This window comes from Ambystoma mexicanum, chromosome 6q (assembly GCF_040938575.1).
Source record: "Ambystoma mexicanum isolate Mex_15411 chromosome 6q, UKY_AmexF1_1, whole genome shotgun sequence".
Taxonomy (NCBI): domain Eukaryota; kingdom Metazoa; phylum Chordata; class Amphibia; order Caudata; family Ambystomatidae; genus Ambystoma; species Ambystoma mexicanum.
The window spans coordinates 1,033,249,360-1,033,265,964 of record NC_090937.1 but is presented as its reverse complement, the minus strand read 5'-3'; the positions used below and the strand labels follow the sequence as shown (position 1 = coordinate 1,033,265,964).

The following is a 16,605-nucleotide window of genomic DNA, read 5'->3' as shown; positions in this document are numbered from 1 at the left end:
GTGTTCAACAAAGGCATTTTGTTGCAATAGGAACACTGCCACCTGGTTTCCAGCAAGGTAACGGGGACACCCACCTCTGTTCTAGTCTCTGAGAAAGGATGCACAAGCTCAACCGTCATGCACATGGATCCAGGTGTTAAACTGAATCGGAAGAAGAGCCTGAGGAAGGTTTCTCCTGAGCAGAGGAGCACAGCTTTGCTTTAGGAATATTTGAAGGAAGTTGCAAAGCCTATATTAAGGCTCCTTAAGACTGCGTCCTCTTCTACAGCTACACTTATTTAATTACAGGGGATCTATGATAGATATTCACAGGATTGGTTAATCGAATCAGCCTTCTCTGTGGATGTTTTTGCCATCTGCGACCATCTATCATGTCGGCTCCCTGCTCCCCAATCTCTCCTCTTATGAGACCCCCGCAACCCGCATAGGCCCCTCTCCCACCACCCCGTCCCAGCTAGCTTCTCCTGTGCGAGACACACCCCTGCAACCCCTGGGAACTAAACCTCCCACAAGACCACCACCTCTCCCCAGTCCTCTTCCTACCTGCCCCCAGCATTCCATTTACCCCCTTAAGCCTGCACACCCCCTGCACTCTGCCCACTCTTTACCTTACTGAGACTCTGTTTCAGTCTCTGGTACTTGCATGTGCTGTAAGTGCATGTGCTAATTCCCGACAGGATGCTGTTCGGCGATGGCAGCCTGTTGGGGAAAATAAATGTCGAAACTGGGCATATCCATTCCAGGTAGGTTCTGGAGAATGGCTAGCGATCCCCACAGATATGTGTACACTCACTCACGCACATACAGGGCTTCTGGCTACCGCAGCTCTACCATCACCATCCATGCACCATTCTATGTTTTGACAGTTGTCCAGTATGTGTGCCTGCTAAGGCCAAACTCCACTTTGGAATGTCGGTTGGGGTGTCCAAGAGCTACTCTTCCAGTCAGAACAGGATGCCACTCACAAAAAGGAACCTTTGGAGAGAGCCTATACAGCCACAAACAGACAAAACGGCTCTTCCTCACAGTGATGCACATAAAGAATAGCCAGATGACAAAATGTCACACGGCTTAAAAATATCATAGCAGTCACTGTGCTCCTGTTCAGGTAGCAAGTGGCTACTAGCGCTATAAAAAGGTTACACCACCAACTGTGTGGAAGCCAAATCAAAAGGCCTCTAGGTAGCCAATTTCAGGGTGTAGGAACTCATCCTGCTAATAAATGGGCCCCTTTGGTAGTACCCCTGCCCTGATAGCTATATGGCAACCTTAGAGCAGCTTACCAAAATACAGTGACAGCTTTTAGGGGAACCTCAGTAGAAGTTTCCCTGTCAGTCAAGATTTGAAAATGTCAAAATAAGGGGAACTCAGCAACAGGAGAGTCAAAAATGACTGACTACAGTCTAGGATTCAGGAGTATGGACTGAGGTGTAGGAATTGAAGGTTAGAGGTTAATGTGTAGGGAGGTAGGGGGAATAGCAAACACATTTTAAAAAACAACTTAACGCAGAGAAGAAATCTTGATTACAAAAAAAGGTTCTAGGAAATCACTTTACTAATGCAGAGCATACAAAGTTTACCAAAACCACTTGAGGAGTAAAAGAAATCTGAGAAAATGCTTGGGATACAAGATTTATGCAGACTGCAGCATCTTGAAGGGGAGAGTTTCAGTGCCAAATACTGAACGTTACTGCACAGGCGAGTTAGTGAATACTCAAAACGAAACACTCTGCTGCTGGGCAAATTAACAGAGCAGCATCACAAAAAAGAGGTACAGTACTGAAGCTTGTTGTGCACATTCCCTTTCATATTCGATCACGCGAAACACATGCGGTTTTGGACCAATGTAGGCCAGTAGTGTAGAAGTCTTAAGGACAGCGGTAAGGCACATCTCAGGAAATTAAAGCTAAGACAGGTGTTGGTAGGGGTGGGGTCAGAGGGGGGGAAATGGAGAGTTAGTGAAGCGGGTGGGTAAGTGTCTTAGCAAAGAAGTGAGGTGAGCTAAAAGAGGGAGTGATGGCAATTTCCCCCATCAAGGGCGGGGTGCAGGGGGATTGAGATGTGGTTGAGGAAAATCAGGAAGCGGCTTCGGAGTGGGGAAAAATTATGGGAAAGTGCACAATGGCAATTCTCTTCCAAATTCAAGATTGAGGAGCATGCTTTTGTGAAAATGCAAGTCGGCAAGCACCATCATAAATATTAAGGTGGGACTATCTGCATAGTTCAAAATGTTGATGAAGTTAGATCACATTTTGCTATGTCCAAGGCAGCTTGTTCGGCCATTTTCATTTTCACTGCCTCCTTTTTAGTGTTTAACTACATAGTTTTCCTCACCACAATTTACTGAATTACGAGACCTTTCCCAATTTTAGGAAGTAAGCCCTACAACGAGTTATTAGTAATTTGGTTGCTCAGCACTCCTAATCCTTGATGTAGTTTGACCCATATGCACATTCATTCTTAAGCTTTGTTTAAACTTGTTGCACCAGCCCACACTCCTGCCAACTTATTCAGTTCAGTTACCATCCCTACTGAGAGTGATAGAATGGTTTTGATGTTTGGCTACCACTTTACATTTTGTAAGTCCATCACATAAGACTTCTTTCGAAGTTGATTCGTGAAGAAACATAGCAATCTGTGTCTTTCAAATGGCTAGCCTTTTCAGCAGATTACTTATCTTTGAAATGTCCAACCTGCCGTTTTAAAAGTGTGACATTTTGAATCGTGTTCACATAGCGCCGGTGGCGCCACCCATATTCACAATGCTGCAAGGGCATACATTGTGACTTCCACCAGAAGTGATGGTACACCTGGTATAAGCAATAGCGCTCAGCATTTCCTTTTCCGACCCCACATTTTGCAACATTTTGTAATTTGAAACCCTGGCTCCAGCAGTCATATAAGTTTACATATGTTTTCTTCTTGATGATTTCAATTTTATATTGTAAATTGTTGGAATTAAATGTGCAGGAAACGCTGTAGATGTAAGGCCTGCAGTAAATGTCAGTACAATATCCATTACGGGCACCTCTGATCATTACATATGGTGCGTTGGCACCCGAACCAACAGCAAGGAGCCTGAGGTCTGCAGGGGCATGAGATCCAAAGCCAGGCTATCTCGGGAACCTTCTGATATCCCCAAAGAGAACCAAGGAGAAAATTGTGTTTTCTATGCCTAGTCTTTAAGAGTAAACATGAACAAAATTGTGTTTTGATATTTAAGCAACACATTTTTTTTTAGTTAGCTATGGAATGAGGATTAGTGATGTTTTGCCGGGTTATGATTCATAATTAGCTTAGGTAAGGAGAAATTATGTAACATATAAAGAAACCTTTTTTCAGCTGGCCATTAATAAATACTGTAAATCAACTAAGTGTTGTCACATTTGTGAAACAACAATTGCACGCTTCCCGGATGCCGTGATACCTTTCAGTTCGAAGAACAAGGTATGTCGAGGGAAAGTAATGCGCAAGGGGATCACAAGGAGGCATTCTGGAACAGGGGCCGTGAAGTGGCGTGCAAATGACCCAGAGTCGAGTGTGTGCGCAGGATGGAACGTTCATTGAGGGGACTGCACCATTGAAAGATATGCCAATAGTTAAGCAGCTAAGATAGAGTGGCGTGTACAGCAAAATCAGCCACAGACAGTAGAGGCTCAGAAGCACTGCAGATACAGATAAGATGACTACGGGGGAAATGGGTGACTGATTCGGTTTATTTACTGGGAAGCTGTGGGGGGGGGGGTCTAGGAAGAGGGTAATGATGATGAGTCCTGAGTCAGGGATGTGGTGCACAGTTAATCTGTACAACTGGGGATCCACTGTGAGGTGGAAGGCGTAGAAAGGATGTTTGTCATAAAATCACCAAATCCAAGCTACTTTAATAGATGTTATTCCAAGTAGCCCTATTGATCAAGAAGGATAATAGTATATTACTGCAATTTCTTTTTGCATCTTTTTGTTGAGATGAGAGCTCCATAAACCATCAGAAATGTGCTGTTAAAGCCCCATTCGTTGTTTTTAATGGAATCCTGTACCAAGTATCTGTGGGCTCTTGCCTGCATATTGTTCCTTGAGTCTGTATGTAATCATATTGATTATTTACAATATATATTTTATATTATTGCTACTAATTATTTAATGTTTTTGATTCTGAGTTAAAATCCAATAGAAAATGTATTCAACTAAGTGTTGTTTGCTTCTTTTTGTTTACCCTTTCCATGATACAGACAAATCTTAGTTTGATTGGGGTATGATTGTTTTACCAAAACCTTTAAATTGAGTCCTATCTCGTATAATGTTAGTTATTACATAGAATGCTCCACTTAAGATCTCGCTAAGAAGTGCCTCTTTTAAATGTCTGTTCATGTCACCAATCAAGAACTTGCACTGCCTTTTTAGCATTTTTAAATGATTAAGGTAACATGAGAATTTTAAAGCAAGAACGCTTAAATAATTTACTGCCATCCTTTTACATTTTAATTTGATAACAATATACATGGACCTTAAATATCCAATGCGAGTTAAGCACTTGCCTTAAGGTAGTAATGTTTTAAATTATCACTGATATGTAGCCTTTGATCTCACAAGCAATACCTAAAGACTGAGTGGTATGACTGCTATGATTACCTTTGTAATTCATTTATTGACATGCCTTCACGTCCTTAACCATTTGTGCTTGCTCTTTAACAGGTGAAAATAAAATTCCTGGTGATGAGTCTCGGAAATCTTTTAATGCAGAACATGTACCGAGTGAGCTACACAATAACAATTTACCTACAAGCATCTGCAAAGTTGAAGTTGGCTCCGACTACCCATTAACTGAAGAAAATGCTGGTCAAACATGCAATCTGCACAATGACCAGGCTAAATCCTTGTCTGAATCTTCTGAAACATCCATAACTGGCAGCCCTAATACAGAGTCGCCCGTTTTGGTAAATGAATATGTAAGTACAAGATTTTCCCACAGCAATCTAACATTTCATGCAGTAGGAACAACAAATACGATGGATGTATTGTTTGACATTTAAGAACTATGAAGCGGGCTGCAGATTTTTGTGAAAAATAGCTTGTGCAGTTAAATTTAAACGCTTCTGAGTGACTGTCCTATCAAAGATTGATGCAGCTTTGGTGACCTGAATTAGTCCAGCAAATACTTACCAAGTACAGTAGCCAAGTGTATATGATATTAGTATGAAATACACCTTACTCTAGAATATACAGCCACCAATGTCAGTGTTCATAATCCTACAGGTGTTGGCCAAGACACTTCCACTTCGGTAGTTTTGGTTCAACCGGTGCACCCCCTGTGACTCTTGGACTCCCATCTGATGTTTCGTTGATGTCCAGAGTTGCATGCGCTTTATTCACACTCTTCTGCTGTCTCCGCTGGCACACCATAATAGTGGGATCGCTGTGAATCATATCCAGTACTGCTGATCAATAGCAGTCAGTTACTTTCTGCAACACACCAAGCTGTCAGAAACCTGTGACTGTTGGAAGTTAGTACAGCTGGAGGGCTCTGAAACATTAAGTAGAACTCATTTTCTAATAGACCTCTTCCTTCCACCGATTCCTGATCTTTGACATCTATCTCACAGCGCAGGTGCTCTTTGCAAGCATTTCCGCCACCAGTGGGTGCCGCAAGGCCCTACGTCAGCTCCGCCAGACTTGTCCGGTCCAGTATATACAGAGGCTCTGTGACCTCAGTTCCTTTTTTCCACGCACACTGCTCAATGTAGGAACAACGCTTTAAAACGTATTTGTTTTCTCAAATTCCTAGCTTCCGAAATTTCTTTGTATTCATTGTGATGCCGAATCCAACAAAGTTCTTGGGTTTCAAACCCTGCCTGGACTGCGGGCGTCAGATATCCGTTTTAGACCCACACCGCATTTGCCTTTACTGTCTTGATGAAGGCCACGACATGCATGACTGCACACTGTGCCAATCAGTGCACACGAAGGCTCTTCGAAAACATGAGGCAAAACCTTTTACATTCCTCCAGGAGAGGTGATAAACAGACCCGAGGAATGGTTCCCAGTCCGAAAGGACAAAAAGAAGAAATGCAGCAAGAGTCCAGGTCCCCTGGTAGTTATTTATGACATCACTCTTCTTTGTCGTCGAAGAAGTCACCACAACTCCAAAGATGTCCTGGAGGAAGAAGCCATGTGGGTACCTTTTCCCACCAAGTCTTCTGCTCCAGAGGAATGGGAGACGTTCAGATTGAAGATTTTTGCCATCTTCACCAAGGCGTGGTGCCTTCAGTCTTGGCTTTGGCCCAATGGCGTTGGTAAAGCTGACGGATCCCACTGTGCTGAGACGAGCCGGCAGAGACTGCCGGCAGACGCAGCAAGATCACGTCTAAGAGTCACACTGTTCCGTCTCTGGACATCATTCCTCTGACCTCGGGTCCCTCTTTTGCAGCGCTGATATCACAGAATGATGCCAATGATGCTGACCATTCCTCAAAAAGAGCATATATGTCCCATTTGGAGGACATTTATGAGTGTTTCGCAGCCCTTCTCTGGACTTCCCAAAGGAGTTTAATGGGAGACAAGGGGACTTAGTGGATCTTGCTGCCAATTTACAGGAGGCAAGTGGCACATGGATACCTCACCAGAGATGGACATGCTACCTGCTGCCAAACCGGGAACGACTCTGGTCGAGTTCGAGCATCTGATGGCAAGGTAGTTGACACCTTCAAGGTGTTGGATACTTAATGTTCGAAGGTGCAGTATCAATTGACTGACATCCTGGACGAGGACACACTATTGCCTTTCTATCGGGCAGTAGAGGAGCCAGTGCTTGAACTATGGGCCAAAACGGCTTCAGTTCTCACAATGGACCACAACCTGCTGAAGAAGCACAGGCAGGCATCTTCAAACTCTTGTTCCTTTCTGCCCCATGCTTGGTGGTCCAGGCTGCTATGGCGAACTTTAAAACCTCATTTCTGCCTCCCGGCAGGGAGAACAAGCGACTGGATGGATGCATGGTCTATACTGATTTTCAGCACTTTCTGCCTTGGTCTCTGGTGAGTCAACTCTTCTTGTGCTCTGGCCAAGTTCTTCTTTGGCCTGTGATCAGTCATGGCACAAGCATTGGCGCACATACCTGAAGGGGAGAATGCAGGAAGGTTTTGAAGCCCTGATCAAAGACAGCAAGTAAGTAAGCCTTCCGTCAAAAACTGCAGTCTGGTCTGGATACTGCAGACTGCGTAGCAAGAACCATGAGCATGGTCTTTCAGATTTTCTTTGCAGAGGACGTCCATGTTTGCTGCTAACATCCAAGAGAAATTTCTGGATATGCCGGATGGCATGGACTAATAAGCCTCTAAGGCTACCACTAAGTCGCTTGGGCTGGCAGTCCAGCAGCGACCAATTAGTCCTGCGGGCGAGGGGATGGTTTTTTGCCCCTTTGCCATTTATGCTCAAAGAAGCACTACCGGGGCAAGGGCAGCGTCGTCCCTACAGGTGTAGGGGCTTTGGTGCACCCTGAGGAGCCACTTCCTCCTCCACTATACCCTTGTCAATCCCTGGCGCAAAGTCTCTCTGAGGCTATCCACTGTGGGAAGCAGGACATCTGTTTGACTAGGGATGGAAAGTTACCTCCTTCAATGCCTGGGGCTTACAGGTCATACTGCAGGAATTTCACACCCCCTGTTGCCCTCCGACCACCCCCCCACCCCCATTGCTCCAACTCTTGCCTCCAGAGCCTCTCCTGCTGGAGTAGATTAAGCAGCTTCTGGCAAAAGGGGCCATAGAAGTGGTACCCTGCTCGGAACATGGCAGGGGTTGGTACTCAACCTACTTTATGGTGCCAAATGACAGAGATCTGAACTTGAACTTGCAAAAGGAAAGGTTCAAGGTGGTCACTGTAGCCCAGATCCTCCAGGCCCTGGACGGGAACGACTGGCGAGTCTCCCTGGATTTTCAGAATGCCTACTTCCATGTGCTTATCCACAAGAAGCACATTAAGTACCTGAGATTCAATGAAGGTAACTGTCACTACTTCAAAGTCCTACCATCTGTCCTTGCTTCGGCACCCATGGTTTTCACCAAGCTGCCTGCAGTAGTGGCGGCTTGCCTCAGAAGGGGAATTTATCCATGTCTTTCCTTATGTGGATGACTGGCTCGTCTGAGCTCGCTTACCAGATCTAGCGTTGCCCCTTCTGTCCTGGATGTGCAGCCTGTTGCACAGCTTGGGCTTCTTCTTGAACTTCAATAAGACTATGTGGGTTACATATAGCTGTATTTGTTGTAGCTCGCGTTCCTATACACTTTTTTGTGATACCCTTGGACCCGTTCCCACAACCCATCTGTCATCGGTTCCCCTGCTTCATCCGCCCAGTCCTGCCTCAGCTGGGTCACACTTCCCTTGCCACCCTGGACATCAGTAATTCGTAAATTCGGGAAACCTCATGCCTTCCCTCTGCGACATCATATAATGTTTCGATGGCCATGCCAGGTTGTTCGTGTAGCATTATTTCGAACCATGTCTGCCTTACTCGCCGTACCAGTAATATACTGCCCCAGGTGTAAACCCGTTTCTTCCACCAGCACATTAAATTCCTTTATTTCTCCCTCTTGCCATATGTCTCCCATTGTTGCAATTCCCACCGGCTCCCAATGCCTGCGGATCGTTTTCCTCAGTTGCGCATCTCCTCCTGTCAATGCCACTACCAGCACTTGCTGGGAACATGGGGTCGGGTTCACTATTGTCTTGCAAGCCCTATGCCATATTTTCCATCCCAGCTCTAGCATCCCCAGACACTCTTTTATCTCTTGTTTAGGCAGCCATATCCATTCTTTTAAGAAAAACGGGGCGCATTCGGATCTCAACAATCTGGATTCTCCTGACCACTTAGTCACGTGTCGCAGTTGACTCGCTAAGTAATCTCAAAGTTAGACAGCTTAATACCCCCTTTGTCATATGTGTTCTGTAGTTTCCATAGGGCTATCCTATTCCTGGTTCTAGGCCAGAGGAAGCCCCTGCATATGCCTTGAAGTTTAACGAAGAATCGCCTAGGTATCATATATGCTATGTTCCCAAAAAAGTCTAGTAGTCTGGGTAATACGACCATCTTCAGCAGCGCTCCCCTCCCCATCATGGCCAAGGGGAGCCTAGTCCAGAACTTCATGCTATTCTCGATGTTCGCCACTGCTTTCTCACTGTTAAATGTATATTCTGCTTCCACTGTGTGGTAGATTTCAATCCCCAGGTATCTGAAGGTGCTGGTCTCCCAGGGCATTTGTAGTACTGGTAATTGTTCTCGCGAGACCCCTATGTACCTTCCCAAGGGGAATATACACAACTTTTTAGGATTGACTGCAATGCCAGAGAGCAATGCAAATCGCTCCATCACTTCTAGGATATATTGCAGATTTTCCTCCGGGTACCTCAAGTATAACAACATGTCGTCTGCATATAACGATATTAAGTGTGGTCCCCCTTTTGTGTAGATCCCCACTCCCTCAGTTTGTTGTCTCGGATATATCGCCAGGGGTTCCAGTGCAAGAATGTACAGCATCGGGGACCATGGACATCCCTATCTAGTGTCCCTGCTGAGTGGCCACCTTTCCGAAATGGTCGCTCCCGTCCTGACTCTGGATAGTGGTGAGCTGTACAGTAATTTCACCCACTTCATCCCATATTCTTTTAGGGCTGCTAGCAGCCAAGGCCATTTGACGGAGTCAAAGGCCTTCACCGTGTCTAATGATACTATAGCCAACTCGCCCGAGGCTCCTTCTGTTTCTCAATCACATGGTGAAGCCGTCTGAGGTTGTCAGATATGCTTCTGTGTGGAACATATCCTGTCTGATCAGGATGTATTAGTCTGCCTATGACCTGTTTCATTCCCTTTGCCAACACAGCCGTGAGTATTTTGCTGTCCTGGTTCAGCATAGATAGCGGTCTGTAAGAACCTCAGTCCATGCTTGGTTTATTGGGTTTGATGAGTGGAATAATGATTGCTTCTCTAAGGATTTCTGGCATATTCCTGTTTCAATTGATTCATTCAACATTGCCATAAGTGGGGGAACACTTTCTTCTTATAAATTTTGTAGCATTCGCTAGGGAGTCCATCCGCTCCCGGGGTCTTACTGGTAGGTAGTTGCTCGACCACCGCCTCTAACTCTTCCAGTGTGATTGGGGCTTCTAGGTTTTCCCGCTCTTCAAAACTTATTTTTGGTAAACCAATATCCTCCAGTATTTCGCTGTAATTCCACTGCACACCCCCCAACTCCTCTTCCAACCCCCCGGCCAAACTCAATCTCCCCGACTACCTCCCTTTCCCCCCTCCCCTCCAGCCCCAACTGATGCCCAGCTCCATCCCTAGATCTCGGGCAACCCTGCATCTAGTCCTTTCCCGGTTGTTGCCAGTACTCGGAACACAGCAGGGGCGTACACCCTACTGGTGATTCAACTACTCTAACTACTGGGGGTAAGACTCGCTCTTCCTGTATCTCCCGTATTAATGCTATAGTTTGTTATGCGCTTGTTAGGCAGAATTATATGCAGTACCCTTTGGGAACACTACACGCAATTAAGAGTACAAGTGACAGTACAATTTCACCTTTGGTACAAGCCTGTACTACAGTTATAGTGGTAGCAGTAGCGGAGCAGCCAGACTTATCTCAAGAGTAAGTGAGCAGTACAAATAGTTACATAAAGGACAGCAATTACTATGATTCAGGCAAACACTGACTCAAGGTTTCTAAGTAAAAGAATATATATTTATTTACTGAACAGTTGTATAACATTTCACTATACTAAGCAAGGTCAAAATCCCAATCATAAATACACCACACCACACCACTTCCCTTAAATTCCAGACTAGTTAAGCTCACAAAATGAAGTGGCAGCAAAATGGCACTCCAGCAATTTAAAAGGGAGGGAAAGACAAAGTTATTAGAAATTAGGCAAAACCAACTGGTAAGTATTCTGAGCAGTTGAACAAGAGAGACTACAGTGAGGAGATCAGCTAGAAAAGGCTTAGGGCCAAAGTCAATAGGTCAATAGGTCAAAAGTCTTTTGCTCAAGATCACACAGTTCAGGGTAGTTTGCAGTAAAGTTCGTGGCACAGACACAGTACCTTGAAACGGGGAGGGGGCTGTAGTTGAGGCAGACATTCCTGGTAGTTCCTGCAGGCTCACGGTTCCTGAAGCGACTGTCAGACTGATCAGAAGTAGGACGACTGGAGGGTCCTGCACTACCCAGGGAAGAAACCAGCAGCAGCGCCAAACAACGAATAAAAGGTGCGCTTCTTAAAACCCAAGCAGGGTCCGACCTTCCTGGCTATCCGGCCCACTGTAGCTCTGTACAGCGAATTCGACCAGAGGAGGGGTCGTGGCTTGTAGTTTGGGCAAACTCGTTGGTCCCACCAGCTCAAGGGAAGAAGTTTCCTCGAGGATCTTCTCTGTCGTCGGATTTCGAGATTCGGACCTGCAGCAGGGCTTCACCGGGCGGTTCAGTCATTGTAGGGGTCCTCTTCTTCCAGTTCCTCATTGGTTCTTTCGTTCCAGTGGCGGCTCTGCTCTTCCAGTCCCAGAGACCTGCTTTTGATGCAGTTTTCCCCTATTCATACAGCCTGGCTGTCAATCACACAGCAGGGTGGCTGGCCTGGCAAGGCCAGTCCCCTTAGCCAATCAGACAAAAGTGTGACGTGGGTGGGTTACCAAGGGAACTTATGGCAGGGGTCCGAAGATCCCTCCCTCACATCCTGCCTACCTAGACTATCAGGCATTTTAAGGAGTGCTTCTGTGCAGAAGCCCGCGGAAAGACAGCGAACAAAGGAGTCATCCCCGGTTTGGCGCACAGAGAAAAACACGAGAAAAACTTTAACAAAAAAAAATGGCGACTAAACCCAGCCGGAGCCAAAAGAAAACCTATATGGTCAAGCGGGTTTTATGTTCGAGGCTAATATAATAGCCTAAAACATTACAACGTTATGTAAGATAACCCCGGTAGAAAAGTTAGGGTAGATACCACTGCCACCAGCCAAGTCTTAATGTTAAGGGAGCGAAATAAGGCTCCAAAAGGCACAGACTAAAAGGGGTAAGAGTTAACCCTTTCCAATACTCCATGTAAGATGGGGTGTACTGGGTCTGTGGTTTAAAGTGACTATATAAAGTTAATGGCAACTTTACCTGTTTCTGGGGGACAGTAGTCCGCTCCAGAAAAATGGAGTCAGTGGGAAGTCTCAAAGACAACCCTGTATCACTGCACTGAAGGTGCAGTGTAACACACACAAAAAGTGGTGCACATGGAGTAGGTGAGGCTCCAGTGCCCAAGATCACACAGAAAGTAGAAATACACATAGCAAAACACATGTAAGTATAGGAAAAAAGCTCACACTCTTACCAGGTGGAAAAAATAAATCCTAGAAATCCAGCAAAGCTGCTGGGGGACTCTTTAGGTAAGGGAAATCAACCATTTATGAGAATTCTCGCTAACAGCGCTTCCAACCCATGCCTGACGTTGCACACGTGTATTCCAGTCCAACAAGTCCACATGATGAGTGTGCAAAATTGCTAGTATGTACATCCCGCTAACTCCCCACGTGCATTCCCTCTAGTCACCACTGCTACATTTACATCTAGCATCGTGCTCAAAAATGTGGCGCTGGTTCACTTATCATGTTCGCCTCGTTCCGGTCCGTCCGCTCCTTCTGGGAAGCCTTGGGCATCTAACCAGCCTGTCGCCGCCTCCAGTGTTTCAAAGAAGAGTGCCTTGCCCTTATGTAATATTTTGAGCTTTGCAGGGTACAGGAGCATGTACTTCAAGCCAGCTGCTCTGTCATCTTTTTACTGCCACATAGCTGAAACTTTGCCTTTGCACCAGTATGGTGTAATCCGGGTACGGGGTGACAGATGCCGATGCTCAGTGTTTTGTTCTGCCCTTGCGGAAATTTTCCAGGATCTTTTCCCTATCCCTGTAGCTCAGTATCTTGGCAACAACCGCCTGGGGAGGAGCTCCCGGTTGAGGTCTTCTTGTCAGGGCTCTATGCGCCCTTTCGACTGCAAATCGTTGGGAGAGCTTGTCGGCCCCTATCTCCTGGATCAACCTGTTTTCCACGTAGTTCGCCGGGTCCGAGCCCTCTTCCCCTTTCGGGCAGCCCCACCACACGAATGCTGTTGCGTCTTGCCCTCCCTTTTGCCTCCTCTGCTCGGTTTTCCAAGTTTTGCACCTGTTTCAATATGTCAATATCTTTGGCGTTGGCGATGCTGACCTCCGTGTTACTTTTCACTGCGCTTTCAAGGCCACTTGTGCGTTCCGCCAGTGCCCTCACGTCCTGTCGTAGGAGGTTGACATCCACCCCTACCGCGCCAATCTTAAACTCCAATGCCGCTTTCAGATCCGCTATGGCTGTGTCCGGCTTGGTCCCCCATGAGGATTTCAGCTCCGTTATGTCATCCAGGTTGATCGTTCCGCGGCTTGGCCATCATTTCCTGCGGATCCTTTTTTACCTGTGTAGATGTGTTCGAGGAGTTCGATGCTTTAGTAAATGTGTCCATCGTGGACAGTTTTCCTTTCAACTTGCCGCTCTTAAGTTCCATTGTTCTCGTCGTCTGCCAGCTAGATTGCCTGCTCCACCAAATCACTCGATTCTAGCACTGCATGGGTTATTGGGCTGGGTATCCATGTGTCCAGGACTTGCAGGTGGTACCATTCCATGCGCGTTTTCCCTTTCAGTGGGTCAAACTTCCTTAAGTGCGGTGCCTGCCACACTTATTTGCTGGCTCACTGCAGTATGGACCTTAACTTAAGTGCTCCTCGCCTTCAAGTGAGTCAGCTTGCGTGACAGTGTCTGTACTGCTATTACCCTCCACCTCTGATCTGTAGCACGTCTGGATGTGCCCACCCTGCATCCGGCTTGTGCTTGCTACCAATTTTGTGCCTTCAGGTCCGTGCAATATTCATCACTGCTGCTGTAACTACACCACTATGTTCGCGTGGTGTACCGCACCGCTGGCAGCCATCAGCATAAGAAGTGTCTGACTCCTTAGAACACTCAGTAGGGGTCTGGAGCTTCTAATCTCCCAGTGCTTAAGGATAGGCAATGAACGATGTATATTTACTGTTTTTTAAGAACTCCTTGCCTTGCACTGTTATATAGTGTATTGCATCTGCTGGTAGCTTCCACTCTGTGTTCCGAGGAAGTATCCGTGGGAGAAAGTTGGATACAATGTGGCACACCTTCCGTTGCTGGTTGTATCTTCCCTGCTGGAGGTTCATCTCTGCCCTGCAACAGTGCCTCTGGCTTATTACTGCTTCCCTGTCTCCTTGTCGCAGTACATGGGTTCCACGGAGCTCACTTGGTCATAGCCACATCCACGGCAACAGTCATTGTCTCAGCAGTACCTGCTTTATCTGTATACACTTGGCTTGCACTAACAGCGATGTACTTGCATGGCATTCTCGCACGAATAGCAGTCCTTTGTCTCTATAGTTTGCAACGCCATCTTGGAATTTGTTCTGTTTGTTATTTTGGCCTTATTTCTGAACAAAATATTCCCCGAACGAATTTGTCAGCCGCTGAGCATTACATTTGTCCTCTTTTAATGTGCCAGCAGAGCGGCCCTTCATTCGCCTGCGCTCCGAGCTTTCAGCTGTTATCCGAGCATGTAGGAGACCACAGCCCGATACAAAGTATCTATGGCTGGTCTATTATCTCCCGCTGCACGCTACACAGTGCCCCAGCTACAGACGTGCTGGGTGCCGTCGTCGGACCTTAGTGAAAGACGCTGCATTTCTTTCTTGTCTCCTACTTTACCAGCCGCACTATGCATCGTTCCGTCATAGCACTCCCATCGCCAGAAGTCCCGTCATTGTATTGGGCAGGTGCCATCTTCCCATTGTAGCCTCAGGGACCGCTGCACTTCCTCGCCGCCGTGTGTGTCTCAACAGGCACCGATTCCCTGGGAAAGATTCTCTGCAGGTGCTCCTCACTTTTCCATAGCAGTGGCTCAATACTTTTCTGCATTGAAAGGCTTTTAATGTGCATTTATGGTGCGGATTGTTTTCGGATCTCGGGAGCTCTCTGGAGATGCGCCCTAGCCCATGGCTCTGTAGCCACGCCCCCCTCTCTGATTGATTTATCAATGCAATTTAGGACAATTGCCTGGACTGGGGATTCCTTTCTGAGGGCAGAGTGGTGAACATGTACAAAATGGTCCAAGTTTTCCAGCCACTGCTGCCGATGCAGGCCTGAAAGGCTGAGGCACTCTGCTCCAAGACCTTATGGTGTTCAGACTGTGGTCCCTATTAGACTGCCGGTAGCATATGAATTTGCTGGACCTAAGAGCAATCAGTCTGGCCCTGGGCGCTTTCTTCCCCTCTGTGACGGACAAAACTGTAGCCATGCTCAACAAGTGGACTTCTTGCCACTGTGTAGAGGAGCAATATGATTGTGATTCTGGGCACTAGAGAATAATTTGTCTGAGTGCGGCCCACCTGACCGACAAAGAGAACGTGCAGATGGATGCACTGAGCAGCCGATCTTCAACCCCCATGAGTGGGAGGTCTGCCAAGAAGTTCTGGAGGAGATTTTCTCCCCTTGGGATACCCCTCTTGTGGACCTCTTCGCTTCCAGTGGGAACCTGGAAGTGCAGGTGGTACTGCACGTGAGATTTCCCTTGTTGTAGAGCTCTGGGGGACATCCTGACAATGGAGTGGGGCTTTGACCTGCTCTTTGCGTTCCCACTGATCCCTGTTATACTACTGGTTCTCAGGAGATTGTGCCTTTTCAAGTCCATGATGATCTTGATCGCTCCGGACTGGGCCTGGAAAACATAGTACCTGGAGCTGCTGGACATGGCCACCTGCCCTCCCTGTTATCTGCCACAGAGCTCCCACTCGGGGGGTTGGCGTCCTACCTCTGCTGCCTGAAACTTCATGCCTGGCTGCTGAAAGCCTTAGGTATAAGGGAGGGGATTTGTCGGAGAACATTCGAGACGTTCTCCTCTCTGCTAGAAGACCCGCCACAAAGTCCATCTATGCCTGCAGATGGCATACGTTTTCAACTTGGTGCCAGGAGAATGATCTGGACCCTTTTACTTTCTCCACATCCTGCTGAAATGTATTTTGTCTTTGGCCCAGGCTGGCCTGCAGATTGGTACAGTGAAGGGGTATATTTTATCATTTCAGTCTTAAGTGGACCCCGGAGCAAGGCTCTTTTTTCACGATCCCTAAGGGGAGGAAGGATAGATCAGGGGCAACGGATTTGTCTTGGAAGTAAGACAACGCGGCGCAACCCAGGTTCGAATTTCAATCCTGCGCTTAGATACCACTAGCTGGTATTAAGCACATTTATGAATGAACAATAAAATAAAAAATGTAATTCCTGAGGGGTCTTTCTAATATGTTCCCCCATGCCAGTTTGTTGTCCCTGCGTGAGATTTACATTTAGTGTTGCCGCTTTTAAAGGGCGCTCCGTTTGCGCTCCTTCACTCTCGTTCGTTAAGAGTGTTCAATTTGAAGGTCATTTTCCTGGTCGCCATCACTTCCGCTAGATTTGTGAGTGAACTCCAGGCGTTGTCATTTGAACCTGCCTGTTTGGTCTTTACCAAGTAAAAGGCTACTTTGAGGGTAAGACCCTCCTTTATTCC

The 16,605-nt window shown here is 46.7% G+C and overlaps 1 protein-coding gene across 5 annotated transcripts in view; it reads left to right on the top strand.

Annotated features, from left to right (window-relative positions):
- Window positions 1–16,605, top strand: part of PCM1 (pericentriolar material 1) — a 2,166,942-nt gene that overhangs the window by 2,047,077 nt on the left and 103,260 nt on the right. For all 5 annotated transcript variants that reach the window (XM_069631563.1, XM_069631561.1, XM_069631564.1 and 2 more), the window contains one exon: window positions 4,693–4,946. In XM_069631563.1, the coding sequence (XP_069487664.1) occupies window positions 4,693–4,946 (254 nt within the window). The remainder of the gene's footprint in view (window positions 1–4,692; window positions 4,947–16,605) is intronic.